The 17,502-nt window shown below is 33.0% G+C and overlaps 1 protein-coding gene across 4 annotated transcripts in view; it reads right to left on the reverse strand.

Moving 5' to 3' along the window:
* Window positions 1-17,502, reverse strand: part of STRN3 (striatin 3) — a 104,817-nt gene that overhangs the window by 19,959 nt on the left and 67,356 nt on the right. For 2 of the 4 annotated variants that reach the window (XM_045450612.1, XM_045450614.1), the window contains exons 8-9: window positions 14,720-14,830; window positions 518-651 (exon numbers count right to left, since the gene is read on the reverse strand). In XM_045450612.1, coding sequence (XP_045306568.1) covers window positions 518-651; window positions 14,720-14,830 — 245 coding nt within the window. Of the gene's footprint in view, window positions 1-517; window positions 652-5,405; window positions 5,543-14,715; window positions 14,831-17,502 lie in introns of all 4 variants that reach the window. The other 2 variants (XM_045450615.1, XM_045450613.1) reach the window with 2 other exon arrangements.

Raw genomic sequence — 17,502 nt, forward strand, 5'->3', positions numbered from 1 at the left:
AGTTTCACCTCTAAACACTATCCTTCCCATCCAATCTCCATCCTTTCCCCATCCCTCAAATGAAGGACTAAGTAAGTGTTCAGGAAATGGCAAGCTAACTTTAACATTATCCTTAAAAAAATAAAAGTTTAAAAATAAAACATAATTTTTAAGAAGTATCCTGAAGGCAAGTGATTCAGGTTACCTATTTTTCTCTTGTTAACACCATAATATGGCTTAATTTGAGTAGATAATTGAGAGTTGACTACTCAAGATAGATACTTATCAACCAATATTATAAGGTAATCAATCACCCCAAACTTCTAGCTAATCCATCACAATACCTAAGAAAAATTTAAACACCACAAGGCAAGTAGTTACAAAAGAAAAACTACGTCACTTCAAATCAACATACTGACACACTTAAACTTATCTTTTCCATGCACCTTGACATTAATTCTGTTTTATAAGTGTTTCCAAAAAAAATAAGGAGCCTTCTATTAAATCATTAAAAAATTAAAAATAAAACTGCACTTACATCATAACTATAGTCTGCATCATTTGTTACCGTCAAGTCTGCAAGGTCTCCAAGGCCCAGTACACTTAACAAAACATCATCAGAACCCATAATAAATGACTTGCCTCCTCCAGATGGAAACGTTATTGGTTCAGCTATAAAGAACAAAACCGCTTCTTAAATGCTGAAAAATCATACAGTACAAGACAATATTGTGGGGGAAATGTAAGCACTTAACAGTTACAATATTAATATAATTAATTTTTATTTTCCCACTTCCCTCCTATTTCTTCCACTCAAAAAATCCTATTACTGAGTAGTAATAAACAAATGTTTATTTGCATATTTATAAACTGCAACATAATCTTCCACAAATCAAATATGCACTAGGTATATTATTCCAGGATGGGACGTGGGGGCACAAAGGCTTTGTCTATTTAAATCACTTTTCACTTTTGTACAATTATAACTATACTATTTTTTAAACATTACAGCTTAAGTCCTTTTGCTTTGGATCATATTTGCTTAGAAGTGCTAGGTATTCTAGTCCCTGATAAAAATTAATGTAAGCATTCAAATGTAAATGGTTTCTAGTCTGCAATCAAGTTTGTAAGTTTATCGAAATGAAGCCTTACATTGCTCAGATTACTCCAGGAACAGCAATGTTCTAGGAAAAGGGCAGTTCTACAACCAACAATGTCAGCTTCCTTTCCATAAAAGGTTAATCCATGTGATGTTCAGAATGCCTTCCAGTTTTCAAGCTTTGACTATAATTTTTTATTTTAACTTTCCTTTTATTTACCATACTTCTAAAAACAACTACTCTATATTAACTAACTATGGAACTTTAAATTTGTTACTTTGATCAATTAAAATCAAACTGCCATAATTAGAATAACTATACTATTTTATAAATATTTTGCTCCAACAATTACAGTATAAGCAATAATTCTCATTATTTCATACATGCTTTGAAAGCAAAATTTTAATCTGAAAATGCAAGAGGAGGAAAAGTACATGTCATTGTAATACAAAACAACTCAACATATCAAAACACATTTAAAATTCATGATAAAATTCAAAAGAGAAACATCATAAAAACTCAAGCTAATTATTAATTCTGAAAAGTTCCTATGAAAAATGATGATATCAACTTAATACACTACAAGCATCACAGGTGTAATGAAATTTGTCGGTCATCACCAATACTACTGAAAATAATTGTAAGATACAAGTCAACTTCTCCTAAATATACACTACTGCAAAAATAAAATTCATCTCTATTTAGAATGTCTTATTTTATTATTTCTCAAATCAAGCTAAAATATCAAAGTAAGCTATACAGTTTGACTCAAATAGGGTCCTAAATGATGACAATACTAAAATGAAGCTGTGAGTGAGCAACCAATCTAGAGTGAATCTGACAGAAAATATACACAGGTATGCTAGTAGTATTTAATCTTTCAATGATTATGCTTATTGATTATAGTACTGATCCTTCCTACCAATACCTAGTATGCAATTATTGGTAATATCAGAAGCTGCAATGAACTATAAAATAAATTATGTTTTCATTAGGCAATATTTTCTCAAAGCATGCTTAGCCTGTTTAAGGGCGTATTTTTCTTTTAATCTCGTAATTTGTTTGTAAGACAAGTTAGAACAAAATGCCACAATTCCTCCCACTCACAATTACACACTCATTAACACAAATCTTGAATAAAAGCCCAGTAAATCATTTTTAACATAGTAACAAATTATTTTGCATTATTACATATAGTCTTTTTGCAGAGACATTGCTGATTAGCTTTTGACAAATTTAGGGGCATGTAAAAGGAAGTGCCTGGGCAGTATTAACTACTTTTAACCATTTCTAATTAAACATATTACTACATTTCTCCATCTCTCTATATATACATATATTTACTTACATACAGCAAGCTATATTGTTCATTCAGCATTACATATGTATCTATCTAAAAGAAGTACTAAAAAAAATTTTTTTTAATGTTTATTTTTGAGAAAGACAGAGCGTGAGTGGGGAGGGGCAAAGAGAGAGGGAGACACAAAATCTGAAGCAGGTTCCAGGCTCCAAGCTGTCAGCACAGAGCCCGATGCAGGGCTTGAACCCATGAACTGCGAGATCATGACCTGAGCTAAAGACGAACATTTAACTACCTGAGCTCCCTAGGTGCCCCTGAAAGAATTATTTTAAGCTGTATTTCTACTTTCCATAATGACCCATCACTGGGGCATACAGTAATCACAGTAAATACTCAGATAACCTAAGATAGTTCATCAAGCAACTTAAGAATACTAGTATTATTTATTATTGCATTTCCTTTTTTTGAAATCTTAAGGTCTACACAATGGGATCTTACAACAAGGTTCTTTTCATACTTCTAGAACGAATTCTCCTTTGTGTGGACACAATGGACCAAGGAAACCAGTAGCTCATATATCAAAAAAAACTCTTCCTTTCTTCAGTTTTATCAAACCTAAAGATCACAGCCCAATAATTGATCCCATTTACTTCACTGGTATCACTGTATACTTTAAATCTTTATTTAAAAAGATCACTAATTAAGTCATTCAGTTAAGCATCTGACTTCAGTTCAGGTCATGATCTCAGAGTTTGTCAGGTCTAGCTCCACATCAGGCTCTCTGCTGTCAGAGCAGAGCCCACTTCAGATTCTGTCCCCCTCTCTCTTTGCCCCTCCCCAAACTGCTTGCTCTCTAAAATAAAATAAGCATTTAAAAATAAAGGGGCGGGGCACCTGGTGGCTTAGTCAGTTAAGCGTCCAACTTCAACTCAGGTCATGATCTCCAAGTTCACAAGATGGAGCCCCACACCAGGCTCTGTGCTGACAGCTCAGAGCCTGTAGCCTGCTTCTGATTCTATGTCTCCCTCTCTCTCTGCCCTTCTCCCGCTCATGCTGTCTCTGTCTCAAAAATAAATAAAAACGTTAAAAAATAAAAATAAAATAGAAATAAAAATAAAAATAAAGGAGCGCCTGGGTGGCTTAGCTGGTTAGCATCCAACTCTCGATTTTGGCCAGGTCATGATCTCATGGTTTGTGGGATTGAGCCCTGCAGCAGGCTCTGTGCTGACAGTGAGGAGCCTGCTTGGGATTCTCTCTCTCCTCTCTCTCTCTGACCCTACACCTGCTTGCATGCCTACCCACCCACTCGCTCAGGTTCTTTCTCTCAAAATAATAAATACACTTTAAAATACCAAAAAGCCTGAAAATCTACCAATGACTGGTTACGTTTTGTTTTTTTTTTTTAATGGTCTGGCTGAAAACATTCTGTCTTTAATAAATATTTGCAATATGACATGAAATTCAACAGGAAAGCATCAAGTTGGAGACTGCCACTGAAACAAGAGGTTATGAACTCTAATGTTCACGTCTTAGCTCTAAGTCCAAGGTGATTTGCAACTTTTTTAAATAACAAACTCTAAAAATTTACCCTTTAAAATGTGTAATTAGGTTTGTGCTTACTGGCCCCCTCCTCCTCCTACCATTAAGAAAGAGTCAGATCACTGACCTAAATTTTTCCTTTAAAAAGGACACATATACAGGGGTGCCCGGGGGGCTCAGTAGGTTGTGTCCGACTCTTGGTTCCGGCTCAGGTCCTATCTCATGGTTTCGTGAGTTCAAGCCCCGCATCAGGCTCTCTGCTGTCAGTGCAGAGCCACTTTGGATCCTCTGTCTCCCTCTCTCTCTCTGCCCCTACCCTGCTCTAGCACATGCTCTTTCTCTCAAAAATAAACAAACATAAAAAAAGAAAAGAAAACACCTCCTAAAGTAAAACAGGAAAATAGAAATCTGGAAAAATCTGGATCTGGAAAAATCAATACACTGCTATTTTTCATGCTTTAATGTATTTTGTTTTGGTTTTATTATTTTAGAGATTTTCTTTATTCTACCTCAAATTTTCTTACAGTTTATGATGAATGGTAAATATTACATGCAGAGATGACTATAAGGAAAAATGCAAAATTATTTAACTTTGTATGAAAAATGTGCTACTCGAGAAGTCTTAAAAAAAAAAAAAAGAGGTATTCAAAAACATTTAACTGGGGCATCAAACTCCCTTATACAGCAAAAGCACAAACAACAATGAAATGCAGTCTATAGGCCAAATTATCAGATACTGAATTATCCTATATCACAATAAACCTTTGGCAAGAATTCAGTCTCATTACTTAGAATTATAACTATCCAGACCTAGATTTCTAAGTGATTCAAATACATCTATAGAGTTTCTGCTGTAATCAATTTTGGTAAAAATGCCTTAAGCAGTACTTTCATTTCCTACACATTTCTAGCTTAGGCACATTTTAGAAAATTCATTACTAGGTAAGTATATCTTTGGTACCAAGTTAAACAATAATGCTGTTACCTTTTTCTAGAATAATTAAATTGGCCATTTGTTCCATATATTTTTAGAAATTATATATATAAAGTTCCCGGTAAATGTTTGGCATTTAGTTGTCTCCTAAAAAAGCAGTAGTTACATTATCAGTAGCTAAATTCAAGCAAAATGACAAAATGACTAGTTTTTTTCCAATATGTACTATTTAAACTCCTTTTTTAAACTACTGTGTTCGTGCTATTAGATCTGTAAGCTAAAGTTGGATTCCAGGAAAGTACTCTGAATTGACCGGCAGAAACAACTCCATCTAACATTAAAAACAAAAATAAAATATGCAGACATAAAAGCCAAAAATTCCAAAATCCCTAAGACAATTATACAAAGAGCTTGCCCAACACCTTCTCTGAAGATTATATAAGCTGATCTTCAGCATTTTAAAACAGCAGCAAATTTCACAATATTAAGGAGATATGATTTTGGAATTAATGTCTTTTGTAATTTAAATAAACCTGGTAGCTAAATTTTGTACCTTCCTTTGCTCTTACAACTTCATGATCAGTCATTCTAATAGAGGCTGAACTAGACTGACTAATCATTCGTGAAGGGATAAGGGGCAGCTTATCTCCCAGATCAGCTATCTTGTGATAAAGTTTTGTCCTGCTGACCCTATAAATTAATGTCAGCAGTATAGGTTCATTTATTGGCTACTGCCTGACTTGCTAGCAGCCTTTAAAACTAATTTACTAACAAAACAGACTTTTTGAAAGAAGTTCTAGTTATAAAAATCCCAAATAATTAAATGTCTTCAATTTTCCAAGCCATCCCTCCAGAAATATTAAAAAGATTTAAATACTTAATACATTCACAATTTCTGTAGAGAAACAGATATTCACTATGTTTTATATCTAAGTATAAAACTGAGTATTTGGTCACTCAACCAAAGTTCTGTAAGCTCAAAGACACAGAAGGTACTCTTAAAACAAAAGGAAATTATGGTATTTAAGATTAAAGTTTAACAAATCACAGAATAAAACATGACTGTTTTCCAATTTAACTATCTTAAAAAGTTAACCAAGAAATAAGTACACATGATTTTTATAAGAGTGCTACAATTAACTTTCCCTGGTGTTTATGTGAATATTTTCCTACCATATTTACACAAATGTGTCATTAACAAATTAACCACAATTTTTCTCAAAAATTTGTTTCATTTTCCCAAATTTGCAAAGCCTAATTTACCCATGAGCTGAGATTCTCAGTATGAAAAGTCAACACTGTCATAGGCTGTAAATTTAAGGGGAGAATTTCAGCTGTAGCCTGGAAAATTCAGGCCAAAATATATAAAACTCAAAAGCATCTGCAGTACTGTGGAATCTTCTTAATTCTGAATTTCAGAAATGACAGAACTGTTTCTCATAATTTTGAAAGAAAATAGCTTCAAGAATGTCAGAAAAAAATAATTTGGAAAAACAAAAGAAAATATTATAAGTTAATATCAAGTAAAACAATTAAAACAGGCAAACCCAAGGTCACACATCATGACCCTGTATTTACATTAATGGACTGGACAGCTGTATAATTATTAAATTTCACTATGGGTATTAAAATATTAGTAACTCTAAGGGCACCTGGGCGGCTCAGTCAGTTAAGGCTCTGACTTTGGCTCAGGTCATGATCTCATAGTTGCTAAGTTCGAGCCCCAAGTCGGGCTCTGTGCTGACAGCTCGGAGCCTGGAGCTTGCTTAAGATTCTGTGTCTCCCTCTCTCTCTGCCCCTGCCCTGCTCATTTTCTCTCTCATCTCTGTCACACTCTCTCTCAAAAATGAATAAACATTTTTAAAAAATTTTTAAAAAGAGTATCAGTAACTCTACAGGAGTTATCATTCATCTGTGTATCCCTCCCTAACAGAATGCTACGCAGTGAGGTATTAACACTTAATGTAAATTGGTGAAATCTTACACATTTATTGGCTTAACAGTAATCCCTAACTTCTTAGAAAGTATCTCTACTCCTGGATGGAGGTATGCAATATGTCAAATAGTCTCAATTTTCTAAAATAATTACCATGGAGATTTAGATGAGGATTTTCTCTGTGACACTGAAGTGAGTACAAATTCTCTAATAAATGAAAAACTGCCAAATGGATGTCTAACCATCAATTAAATTCAACATGAAAAAAAAAAATGTTATCCAGGGGCACCTGGGTGGCTCAGTCAGTTGAGCGTCTGACTCTTGATTTCGGCTAGGGTCCTGATCCCAGGGTTGTGGGATCAAGCCCCAGGGCTCCATGCCCAGGGCATGCATGGAGACTGCTTGGGATTCTCTCATTTTCCCTCTGCCCCTCCCCACACACTCTGTAAAGTAAAAAACACAACAAACAAACAAAAAAAGATTTAATAAAAAAAAGGTTTAATAATTTAAAAAAAAAGTTAGTTATTCTTACTCACAAAATAGCTCTCCTTTGTAACTTTCCCATTTATGAGTGTCGCCACCATTGGTCTGGTTTCTGATCTAAACTTCTACACTACATTTTAACAATTCTTCTTCAACTTTTAAAATGGGGGGGGGTGGCTGTTTTTAAAAAGAATTCTCCTTTATTATTCTTCAGATTAATCTCCTCTTTCTGTTGACTTTATTCTAATAAAAGCTTTCACTCTTATCAATTACTGCCATAGATTTCCTAATTAGTTTTCCTACCTCCCAGCTCCATTTATCTTTAATCAAATTTGCGTACCATAGCCAAATGAATTTTCTAAAATTATCACAATTATCACCCCTTACTCAGAAACCACAAGTGGCACTTCAACATTCTTTGGATCAAAGCTAACTAAAATCTTGTCCTTCATCTTGCATGTGCTTCATGATCTGTTCCTATTTTTCCTATCCAATCTTATTTATCTGTTAATGCTCCATGACAACAATCTCCCTGATTTTCAAGTCAAAGGAGTTTCCCTATGTATCAATATTCACTAAAGTTTATTTCTTCCATATTTTGTCCTCAGCTATTCTTCAGGAAAGTGTAAATACTTCCTACACACACACACACACGCGCGCGCGCACACACACACACACACACACAAAGTTCTATCCTCTAACATGCACTTCAACCTATCACAATTCTACGCATTCTTTCAAACCAGTTCCATCTCCTCTATGAAGCCTTTGCTGACCTTTCCCTGCTCATTCTTATTATACTTGTACGTACCATAACATTTGACTTTATTAGATATTACCTTACAGATAATTTCATGAAAGGTAATGTCAAAAACAATAAAGATGAGAAAGGACAGATATGAAGTCATAATCTTCCTGAATACACAGACTGAAAAATGTGGAAGGAAAGGAAAATAGGAGATAACATGAAAGTTATTATTTAAACTGAAGAACCCAAATTACGTAATAACTTTTTTTTTTTTTTCACTACAGACATTAGTCTTTTTGTGGCATAGTGCCAAGTTCAGGAGAAGATGTAAGAACACTGCTTTAATTCTAGTTTCTCAAAAATTGCTACAAGATCAAAGCAGATTTCATAACCAGATATAAGTCTTATTTAGTCCCTAGTTTGTAGAATACACCTCAAATACAAATTTAATGTGTCTTCATTCTCTTTCTAAATCTATTCGAGATCCTAAATATAATAAATGCAACAAAATACAATTTCAAGTAAAAAATCTGAGTCTAATTAGCAGTATTGAGAACACTGTAAAGGTATTAGTATAACAATACTATACACATTATAAAAACATTCAAGGGCCTAATTGAAAACTCATTAAGCATTTATTAAATAAAATCTGATTCTTAATTACTATTGGACTCCACAGAAGGAAAAATAACTTTACAACATGGAAAACATATTTTTTTACTATGAATTATAAAACAACCCACCTACCTCCTAAACCACGGCCATCAAATCTATACAAATCACAATCCTCTAAACAGATTACAGGACAATGAAACACATACTAATTATGCCACATGTAAGCCAAACTATGGACTGATCAGACTGCTGTGTTAGTGTTTTTAAAACTATCCATATTCTCAATCACACATATTCAGGACGTGTGAAATTTACGTTTCTATAGATTGTATTATTCTAAATAAAACAGTACTTTTTTTTTTTTAACTGAATCTAACATTTTCCTTTTCTCAAAAGCACCCTGTGTTTATCAAAACTTATATTCTGAAGTGAAAGCAACCGTTAGTAGGCAATCTGGAAAAGTAAGTTTATTTTAAAATAAGGATTTAGCTGGGGCACCTGGGTGGCTCAGTCAGTTAAGCATCTGATTTCGACTCAGGTCATGATCTCAAGGTTTGTGAGTTCAAGCCCCAGGCTGGGCTCTGTGCTGACAGCTCAGGGCCTGGAGCCTGCTTCAGATTCTGTGTCTCCCTCTTTCTCTACCCCTCCCCCACTGGCTCTCGCGTGCTCGCTCTCTTTAATAAATAAATATTAAAATTTTTAAATAAGGATTTATATCATGTTTACTAGATCTGTTTTACTTTCTATTATTCTAACTAGAATAAAGTTTTCACATGATAAAATATCATCTTAAAAAAATAACATCACAATTATAAGGAAAATCAACTAGTTTAGCCACAAAGGGATTCTGTAGTTTTAAAAACAGTACTGCTCTAAAGAGTATCTATCTGATACTTTCTGACCCTTGTCAAAATGAATTAGTTAAGATATTTTCTCAGGGGCGGGGCGACGACAAAAAACAAATAAAGAAATCTGAGTTGATGAAGTGAATGGTTGGTTTTAAAGATGTGAAATTAAAACAGGAAATATAAAACCAACCACACCCTTTTGCTATGAAACAACTGCTTTTTGTCTCTGATTTGATGCAAAAGACAATACTGAACTGTTTAATGAGCTCTTCAAATTTATACTATACTCCTAGACAGAAGCAGCTTAAATATGAAAGATATTTCATAGTGTGTGCTAAGTTGTTCTGAAACGCTTACAAAATGTTATTGCTGCAAATGAATAATTTCTCCTTAAATGATAAAATGTTCAAAATACAGATATTTGGACAAAATTCAGACTTGACAAAATGATTACATTTTCTGGTGATGGTTTGTCATCTTGGATCTGGAAGAACAAGTGACAAACACTCATAGGAAATGTAAAAAAAAATGAAAATGAGAAAACAATCCAGGGACACTCACTTATAAATTATATTTTAAAAATACTGAAAAAAATAAAGACTTCCCTTTTCCAATGTACTGACAATCAAATCAAAAGATGTACAGAAATTCAATTAACACTAGGAAAGAAGGGGAATGAAAATCATATTCTATACACTGAAAAGACCGGAAAGTTGGAACAAATGACACTCATTAGGAAAACTAAGTTCATTCACTAAGAACCAGAACTGTAAACATATATATTCTCAGAATGTGAATCTTTGAAATGGGAAAAGCCTATAAATCGCTTGAAGAAAAGATACGAAATAATCTAATTTTAATAAGCTTTAATTTTAAAGGTCTTAAATAGCACAGGAGTAACAAAAGGGCACAGAATAAAAGCATCTATCAAAAGAAAATACACCATAATCCACAATTTAAACTTTCCACGTTGAAAAAGACAAAAATCAAAGGAAATCTCAAAAGATTTTTAACTCCTCCCTCATATTGTAAATAAAGGTTTCAGATGCTTCACACTTTTTTAAATTTTTATTTTTTAGTGTTTATTCATTTTTAAGAGAGAGACACAAGCAGGGGAAGGGCAGAGAGAGAGAGAGAGAGAGAGAGAGAGAGAGAGAGAGAGAGAGATACACAGAATACAAAGCATGCTTCAGGCTATAAGCTGTCAGCACAGAGCCTGATGCAGAGCTTGAACCCACTAACTGTGAGATCATGACCTGAGCTAAAGTCAGATGCTTAACCGACTGAGCCACCCAGGCGCCCCTCAGATGCTTCACACTTAATCTAGATGCTACACTCTGATTTTTGTTACTTACACATTCTTACTGAGGTATGAAATACAGTAAAATGGAGACCATCAAAAATTTTTCTAGAAAAATCATACCAGACCAAAATATTAACACAATTAATTTAGATCTTTCCTCTTGACTCCCTTTGCCAATTATAGAACACTTAAGAAATTATTAAAGAATAAAAGAAAACTGAGTTGTAGGGTAGATAACAGTACTACATCACTTAATTTCCTGATTTTCATCACTGCACTGTGGTCACTTAGGTAATGTTTCTGTGGTCAGGTAACATATGTTAAAGCATTTAAGGAACAGCACGGTTACAACCTGTTTTCTGAACTGTTCATAATAATAAATGCATGTATTTATAGAGAGGAAAGAATAAAGCAATGTGTTAAAATATTGACATGTGGGGAACCTGGGTGAAAATTACATGGAATTCTTTGCACTTTTCTTGCAATAGCACTTTTCCTTAAGTATTAAATTATGTCAAAATAAAAAGTTAAAAAGAAAAGAAGCTTAACACTCAGGAAGTCAGAGAGCAAAATAACTGCATCAAGTCTCTTTAGTTTCATGATCTTTGCTTTTAGAAGTATTAACAGATAGGGGCGCCTGGGTGGCTCAGTCGGTTGAACATCCAACTTCAGCTCAGGTCATGATCACACTGTCTGTGAGTTCGAGCCCCCTGTCAGGCTCTGTACTGACAGCTCAGAGCCTAGAGCCTGGAGCCTGTTTCAGATTCTTTGTCTCCCTCTCTGCCCCTCCCCATTCATGCTCTCTCTCTCTCTCTCTCTCAAAAATAAACATTAAAAAAAATTTTTTTATTAAAAAAAAGTATTAACAGATAAAGTGTATCTCCTAAGTATATCTCACTTAGCATGACATGAAATTAATACTGAATTATATCTGCAATCTAAGGCAAAACTGTCACTTTTAAGTCATTTTCTTTTGCCTCAGGTGGAAAGAAAAGGGTAGAGTGGAGTAGACAAGTTAGAAGACACGCATTCGTTTCTTAGCTTTGGATTTTAGAATTCTTTCCAATTAAGAGTCAAATCATGGTTGAATCTTTTTACAAAGTTAAAAAGTTGGTACGCTCACCTTTTTTTTCCTTTTCATTAAAAAAAAATGCATTTAGGTTGGATTACATCTGCTGAATGTATGTGCTAAAATAAGCAAATAATTTTCTTCCCTCTAAAAATCTGTAGAAACGTAGTACTATGGTCCAGTGGGTCTAATTCACTCACATTTTGGGATAAAGGAAATAAAGAAATCAAAAGACTTCAGTTTATGAATTATTCTATCTTTGTGATCTCACAGTTCCTGAGTTCGAGCCCCGCACTGGTCTCTGCTGACAACTCAGAGCCTGGAGTCTGCTTCAGATTCTGTGTCTCCCTCCCTCTCTGCCCCTCCCCAGCTCACACTGTCTCTCTCTTTCAAAAATCAATAAACATTAAAAAAGTAAATAAAAAGGAGTTTTTTTCCCCATTAAGTTTTATCTTCATATCAGGGATTCAGAGCCAATATGCTCACATTGAACTCTACATTCAAGAACAAAAATTTAAATTCACAGAAAAGTGCAAAAACAAACACATTATCTCCTAATTCATTACTAAGACATTTTGCTGGAAACCTCACCTTTATATCTTTCTCTTTATATAGGTAACTTGACATTTATAAAAACATTAAAAATGAGAAATAATCTCAAGGTCTAACTAATGGATGCCAGGTTAAATCTACAAAATACAATACTATGGAACCACTAAAATTGTATTTCATTCACAGGACTGTGAAGCATTAAGAAAAAATGACTTAAAAACAATTTAATGATATTCCTGTTGAAAAATGAAAAAAAAAGATACTTAGAAAAACATGGAAAGATAGATTGCTAAATATTAATCTCTAGGTAACAAGTTTGTGGGTGTTTTTCATTTTTTTCTTTTTATTTCTATATATTATACTTCTTATACTGTCTGAATAACAATCATGTGTTATTTTTATGGTTATATAAACAAAGTTAGCTCCTTTTTTGAAAAAAACAACATAAAATCAAAATTAAAAGGACCTGGCTAAATAATACAGCACATATCTAGATAATGAAACAGTATTGAGACATGAGAGCCTCAGGCATGATGGCTCTGTGGGCCCCAGCTCCTGATTTAATCACAGCAACCCCCTTTTGTCTACTTCACATAGTTCTCCAATCTTATATTTGACAACAGGGTACTTTTTTTTGGTTAAAAAACAAATGAAAACATGTTATACAGCAGGAACATTTACTGACATGAAATGATATCTTCTATGAAGTGTCAACTACATAGACAAATAACAAAACTGTTCATAATATATCCTAGTTTTAAAAGTTATTTAAATTAAAATTTTATGGGGGTTTTGAATTTTAGTTTCAGTTCATTTGTTTCTAATACTTCTTAAATAAGTAAATATATATTAAAAACATAAAACCATTTTTTAGAAACAGTTAAAGCCTACAACTAAAAGAGACCTTAAATTAACTTCTATCTTCTTTCTAAACCTGAAAAAGGTATAGATCTAACGACAGCAGGGAAAAAAATGTATTTATTTTAAATTAAAGCAACATTATCTAACATTTTGGAAAGAAACCTTCAGATGAGTCAGTTCATGAATAACATACATTAAATAAGTAATCTAATATTAAACTACTTCATTTCATTAAAAAAAAAAGACCTAAATCCCAAAATTCTAATGTCACGGTGTCTGTATTACAATAGTCATCATGCGAAAAGTATTTCATACTACACATGCATAAATTATATAGGCAAGTGATGTTAGAGCTGAACACAGCCCCTGCCCAGCACTAAATTATTTAAATACAAAAAGTTCACTGAATAATCTGAAACTTCTTATAGAACAGTTTTCATTCACATGCATAACAAATTAGCATAATGTTATAAAAGAAAATGGTGTAACAGAAAAAGTCCCCAAAACACATTTATTAGCTTCCACAATAAATTAAACCATTTAAAAGAGTTTTAGTGAAAAAAACTTATACCCATTTCCACTACACTCGCTATTTTATAAACTAATCTATCTGTTCCACAGAAAGGAATATGACAGAATGCCTATATGGTTTTAGTCTTTGCTATTCACTTTGTCCTTGACATAGTCAAAAAAGTTTCCCCAAAATAAGTTTCAAGTGTCTTCATTTAATACTCAAAGGTCTGAAGATGTCGTTCATGTGGCTGTTCTTAAAGTTTGATTCACAAAATGGAAATGAACGATTTCTTTGAGAGGTGCTGTAGCTAAGTTTATACTTCTATAGTACAGTGGTTGGACACAATACAGTGAAAAATACTATGAGGTACCAAATGTTCCTCACTCACTGACCAAACAAACCTTTCTTGTGGCCTTCTGCTACAGAAGTCAAGAAAATATTACCCAAGAGAGATTTTTCTGCTGCGTCCTGGTTTGCTGTTGGATTAAGGCCAGAAAGCAGTTAACAATGGAAAGGTCTTTTGAATTTACTAAATTTAAGGATTCCCAAACTAAAAGATGCAACCTAGATATGAGCTGATTACAGCTGTAACATCCTACTTAAAAAAATAAGGAAATTTATACTTTCTCCCTTCTGAACAAATTTTTATTACTTTTAATTCCAAGGCCAATACTCCTTACAGTTCGGTAAACTTTTTAAAGCTTAAAAAAACAAAAACAAAAAACCCTTCCTTGAAATCTTTCCTTCATCCTCAATAACATATTTTAAATGATTTTGCATTTAATAACACATCCTAAATTATATTCCAATAAATTTTAATTATACAACAAAATTTAAAGTTAGTTGCCCAGTACACAAAAACAAAAAAAAACACAGAGTTGAAGAATTTTTTTTCTCAAAGATCGGTATACAAAAATTATAATAGAATCTGCACTTACTCTTCACCCCTTTCTTCCCCTTTCGTTCCTTCTTGTACTGTTCCTTCAGTTTACTTATTAGCCCCTGGTCTACATCCCAAACCTCAGTAGGTGGGGAGAGGTCATCTTTATCTACATGCAGCATATTATTAAAAGAAAAAAAATCAGCAGTTGGCAATGCAAGCTGTTGGCAGTTAACTGTTATAGCTTTACATAATCATAATAAAAATGTACTAACAGCATATACCCAAAATACTTTAAAGGTGCAGTTTCAGTTTTGGTATTCACAGCTCAAACTCTAAAAGCCCATCTCACAAGTTTCTATACAGTTAATACTAACAGTTAAATGGTGCTTCATTTCTATGAATCACAAATTTGAAGGTTATTATTCTTTCAATGACTAATATTCAACGGACTTATATTAGAAAACTAACATTATACAAAATAGATCACTGCATCTTTATAAAAATGTTAATAAAAATTATTCAGCCAGCATCATAAAAGCAAATGAATGAATTACATGCGAACTATTCATAAGAGTGCAAGCTGGAAAGGTCAGTGCCATTTTATTGATGAAAATACTCATGCACCTTCTGTCACACTGATTCTGCATGCACGGGGTAACTATACTAATGGAGAGGCATTCTAGTCCAATATAATACATACATATAGTTCCAAAATACAATGTCTCAAATAATACATACAAAGCATTCAGAGAAGCCCACCTTGGCCCCCACCCCACCCAAATAGTTCCACATCTCATTACCTTCTTCCATTGGTCTACAACTAAGATTAGCAAAAAAAAACAAAAAAAACAAAACTCAAATTCCACTGAAGAATTTTTTTAGGGCTGATTTTTTTTAGGGTAAGATAAAAGCAGTGACAAGCATGGAAAAGTGAAAACATACATTGCTGTACATCTGCTAAGGATGAAACTTCAGCTATTTTAGCTGAATCACAAATCTGTATTTATTTTAAGTAGATACTTGTGCCTGCAAAAATTTTACTCTATGGTAATCTAGAAGAAAAACAGCATTAAAAAGAAGCAGAATAAACGTAAGTCTATTAGAATTCCTTTTAAGTATTATGGGCTTTTCCTTCATGTGTTTAGTTCTAAAACAGCCACGTTATTAGGAAGTTTAACACTCTGTAAAAGAGTAACAACCAGGAATTTATATAAGCATGTCACTAAATAAAAATTATACCAAAACATATAGGCTAAGTCAATCAAGACTGACAAAATAGTAAGATTTTAGGGAAAAAACACTTGTTACATTTTTGGTAACTCATTATTTTAGCTCACAAGTCTTATAAACTGCCTGGGCCTCACTGACTTAATCCATATTCAGTGGACATTAAATAGCCTTTTTCCTCCCCTTTTATAGATTGCTATATCTAGTAAGTAAAAGAAACTCTATGTGAATGACACATACAAATTCAATTACTTACTGTACCTTGGGCCTTTCCTACCATAATTATTATCACTTTCTCCCTTATAGATATACCTATAATCTTAGGTAGTCAGTATATAAAAAGATTAATCCAAAACTTTAAGTTAATTTGCCAACTTGAATTACTTAAAAGTAGGTTGCTCGAGACTGAAATTTACACGTAAGATTATTTGTCAAATCTGCAAATTTTAATACTGTTTGTAATAATGTAGTAATACTGATTTAAACAGAAAATTCACTTTTCGTGTACTCTAATCATGAAGTTTACAGAAAACTGTGCTGTATGAGAAGTCCTTCTGTGCACTTACTGAAGACTCCAAAAAAAAAAAAAAAAAGTGATATGAAGAATTAATCATTTGCACTCATCTTAATGAAGCAATTAATTACTTTTAAAAATGACCACTTAAAGTAAGCCAAATGGACACATTTTAAACCTACAGAAGCAAACAAAAAAAAATCTTAAGTGGTAAGTAATTCCACAGGATCTAAAATTTTAGTAAGATAGCCAGTTTTTCAAAGACCTCTGTAGAAAAAATAAAGCTGTGAGTAACTGTAATTAAAGTAGCAAATGGTACTGGAGTAAAAAAGCAAAAGAAAATAAACGGGTAAGCCTAAGGAAAAAAACAAGTATTACTTGCAAGATAACCTAAAGTCTAGAAAACAAAGGTTAACTCAACGCAGTGCAACGAACAGGTTGGTGAATGCATATGTGCTCAGAAAACATCCTGAAACTTGCCTGGTAAGTAACAGCTGATTTGATATTGCTTTTAAGAAATAGTTAAGAGCAAAAAGGAAGAGGCAGCATAATCTTCTACATATTAATTCTGTTTTTTAAAAATCTAGGGGGGAAAAATACCAAGAAATGAGGTTGAATCAGTTACGGGAACTTTTTTGTTTAAAAGGAAATACAAATATGCACACAAAAAAATGACCCATAACAACTCAAAACCACAAAAACATAAAATTCTTCTATGGTAATGCTAACTATCAAAGCAGAGGAATTATATAAATCTACTTAATGTAACATAAAAATATAACCAACTTTATGCATATATTCAATACTTTAATTATCTATTATATTTAAATATAAACATTCAGATACTAATTATTTTTTTTTAGTCTATACATTTCCACAAATCACAGTTTCAAGTTGGAGGGAAAAAAAAACCAAACATGCTCAAAATGCCGAGTTTCCATGAGAGAAACAGCAAATTTAGAAAGCCCACTAACATTTTTGATTAGCAGAAAAACTAAAAACTACCAAAATTAAACTCAGACTACAAATGTAGGTAAGAGAAAAAAAACAGGATTTAAAAGCTCTCTTAAAAGCAGCAGTTTTACATGATAAAAGGT

Source organism: Leopardus geoffroyi, chromosome B3, assembly GCF_018350155.1.
Source record: "Leopardus geoffroyi isolate Oge1 chromosome B3, O.geoffroyi_Oge1_pat1.0, whole genome shotgun sequence".
NCBI lineage: Eukaryota > Metazoa > Chordata > Mammalia > Carnivora > Felidae > Leopardus > Leopardus geoffroyi.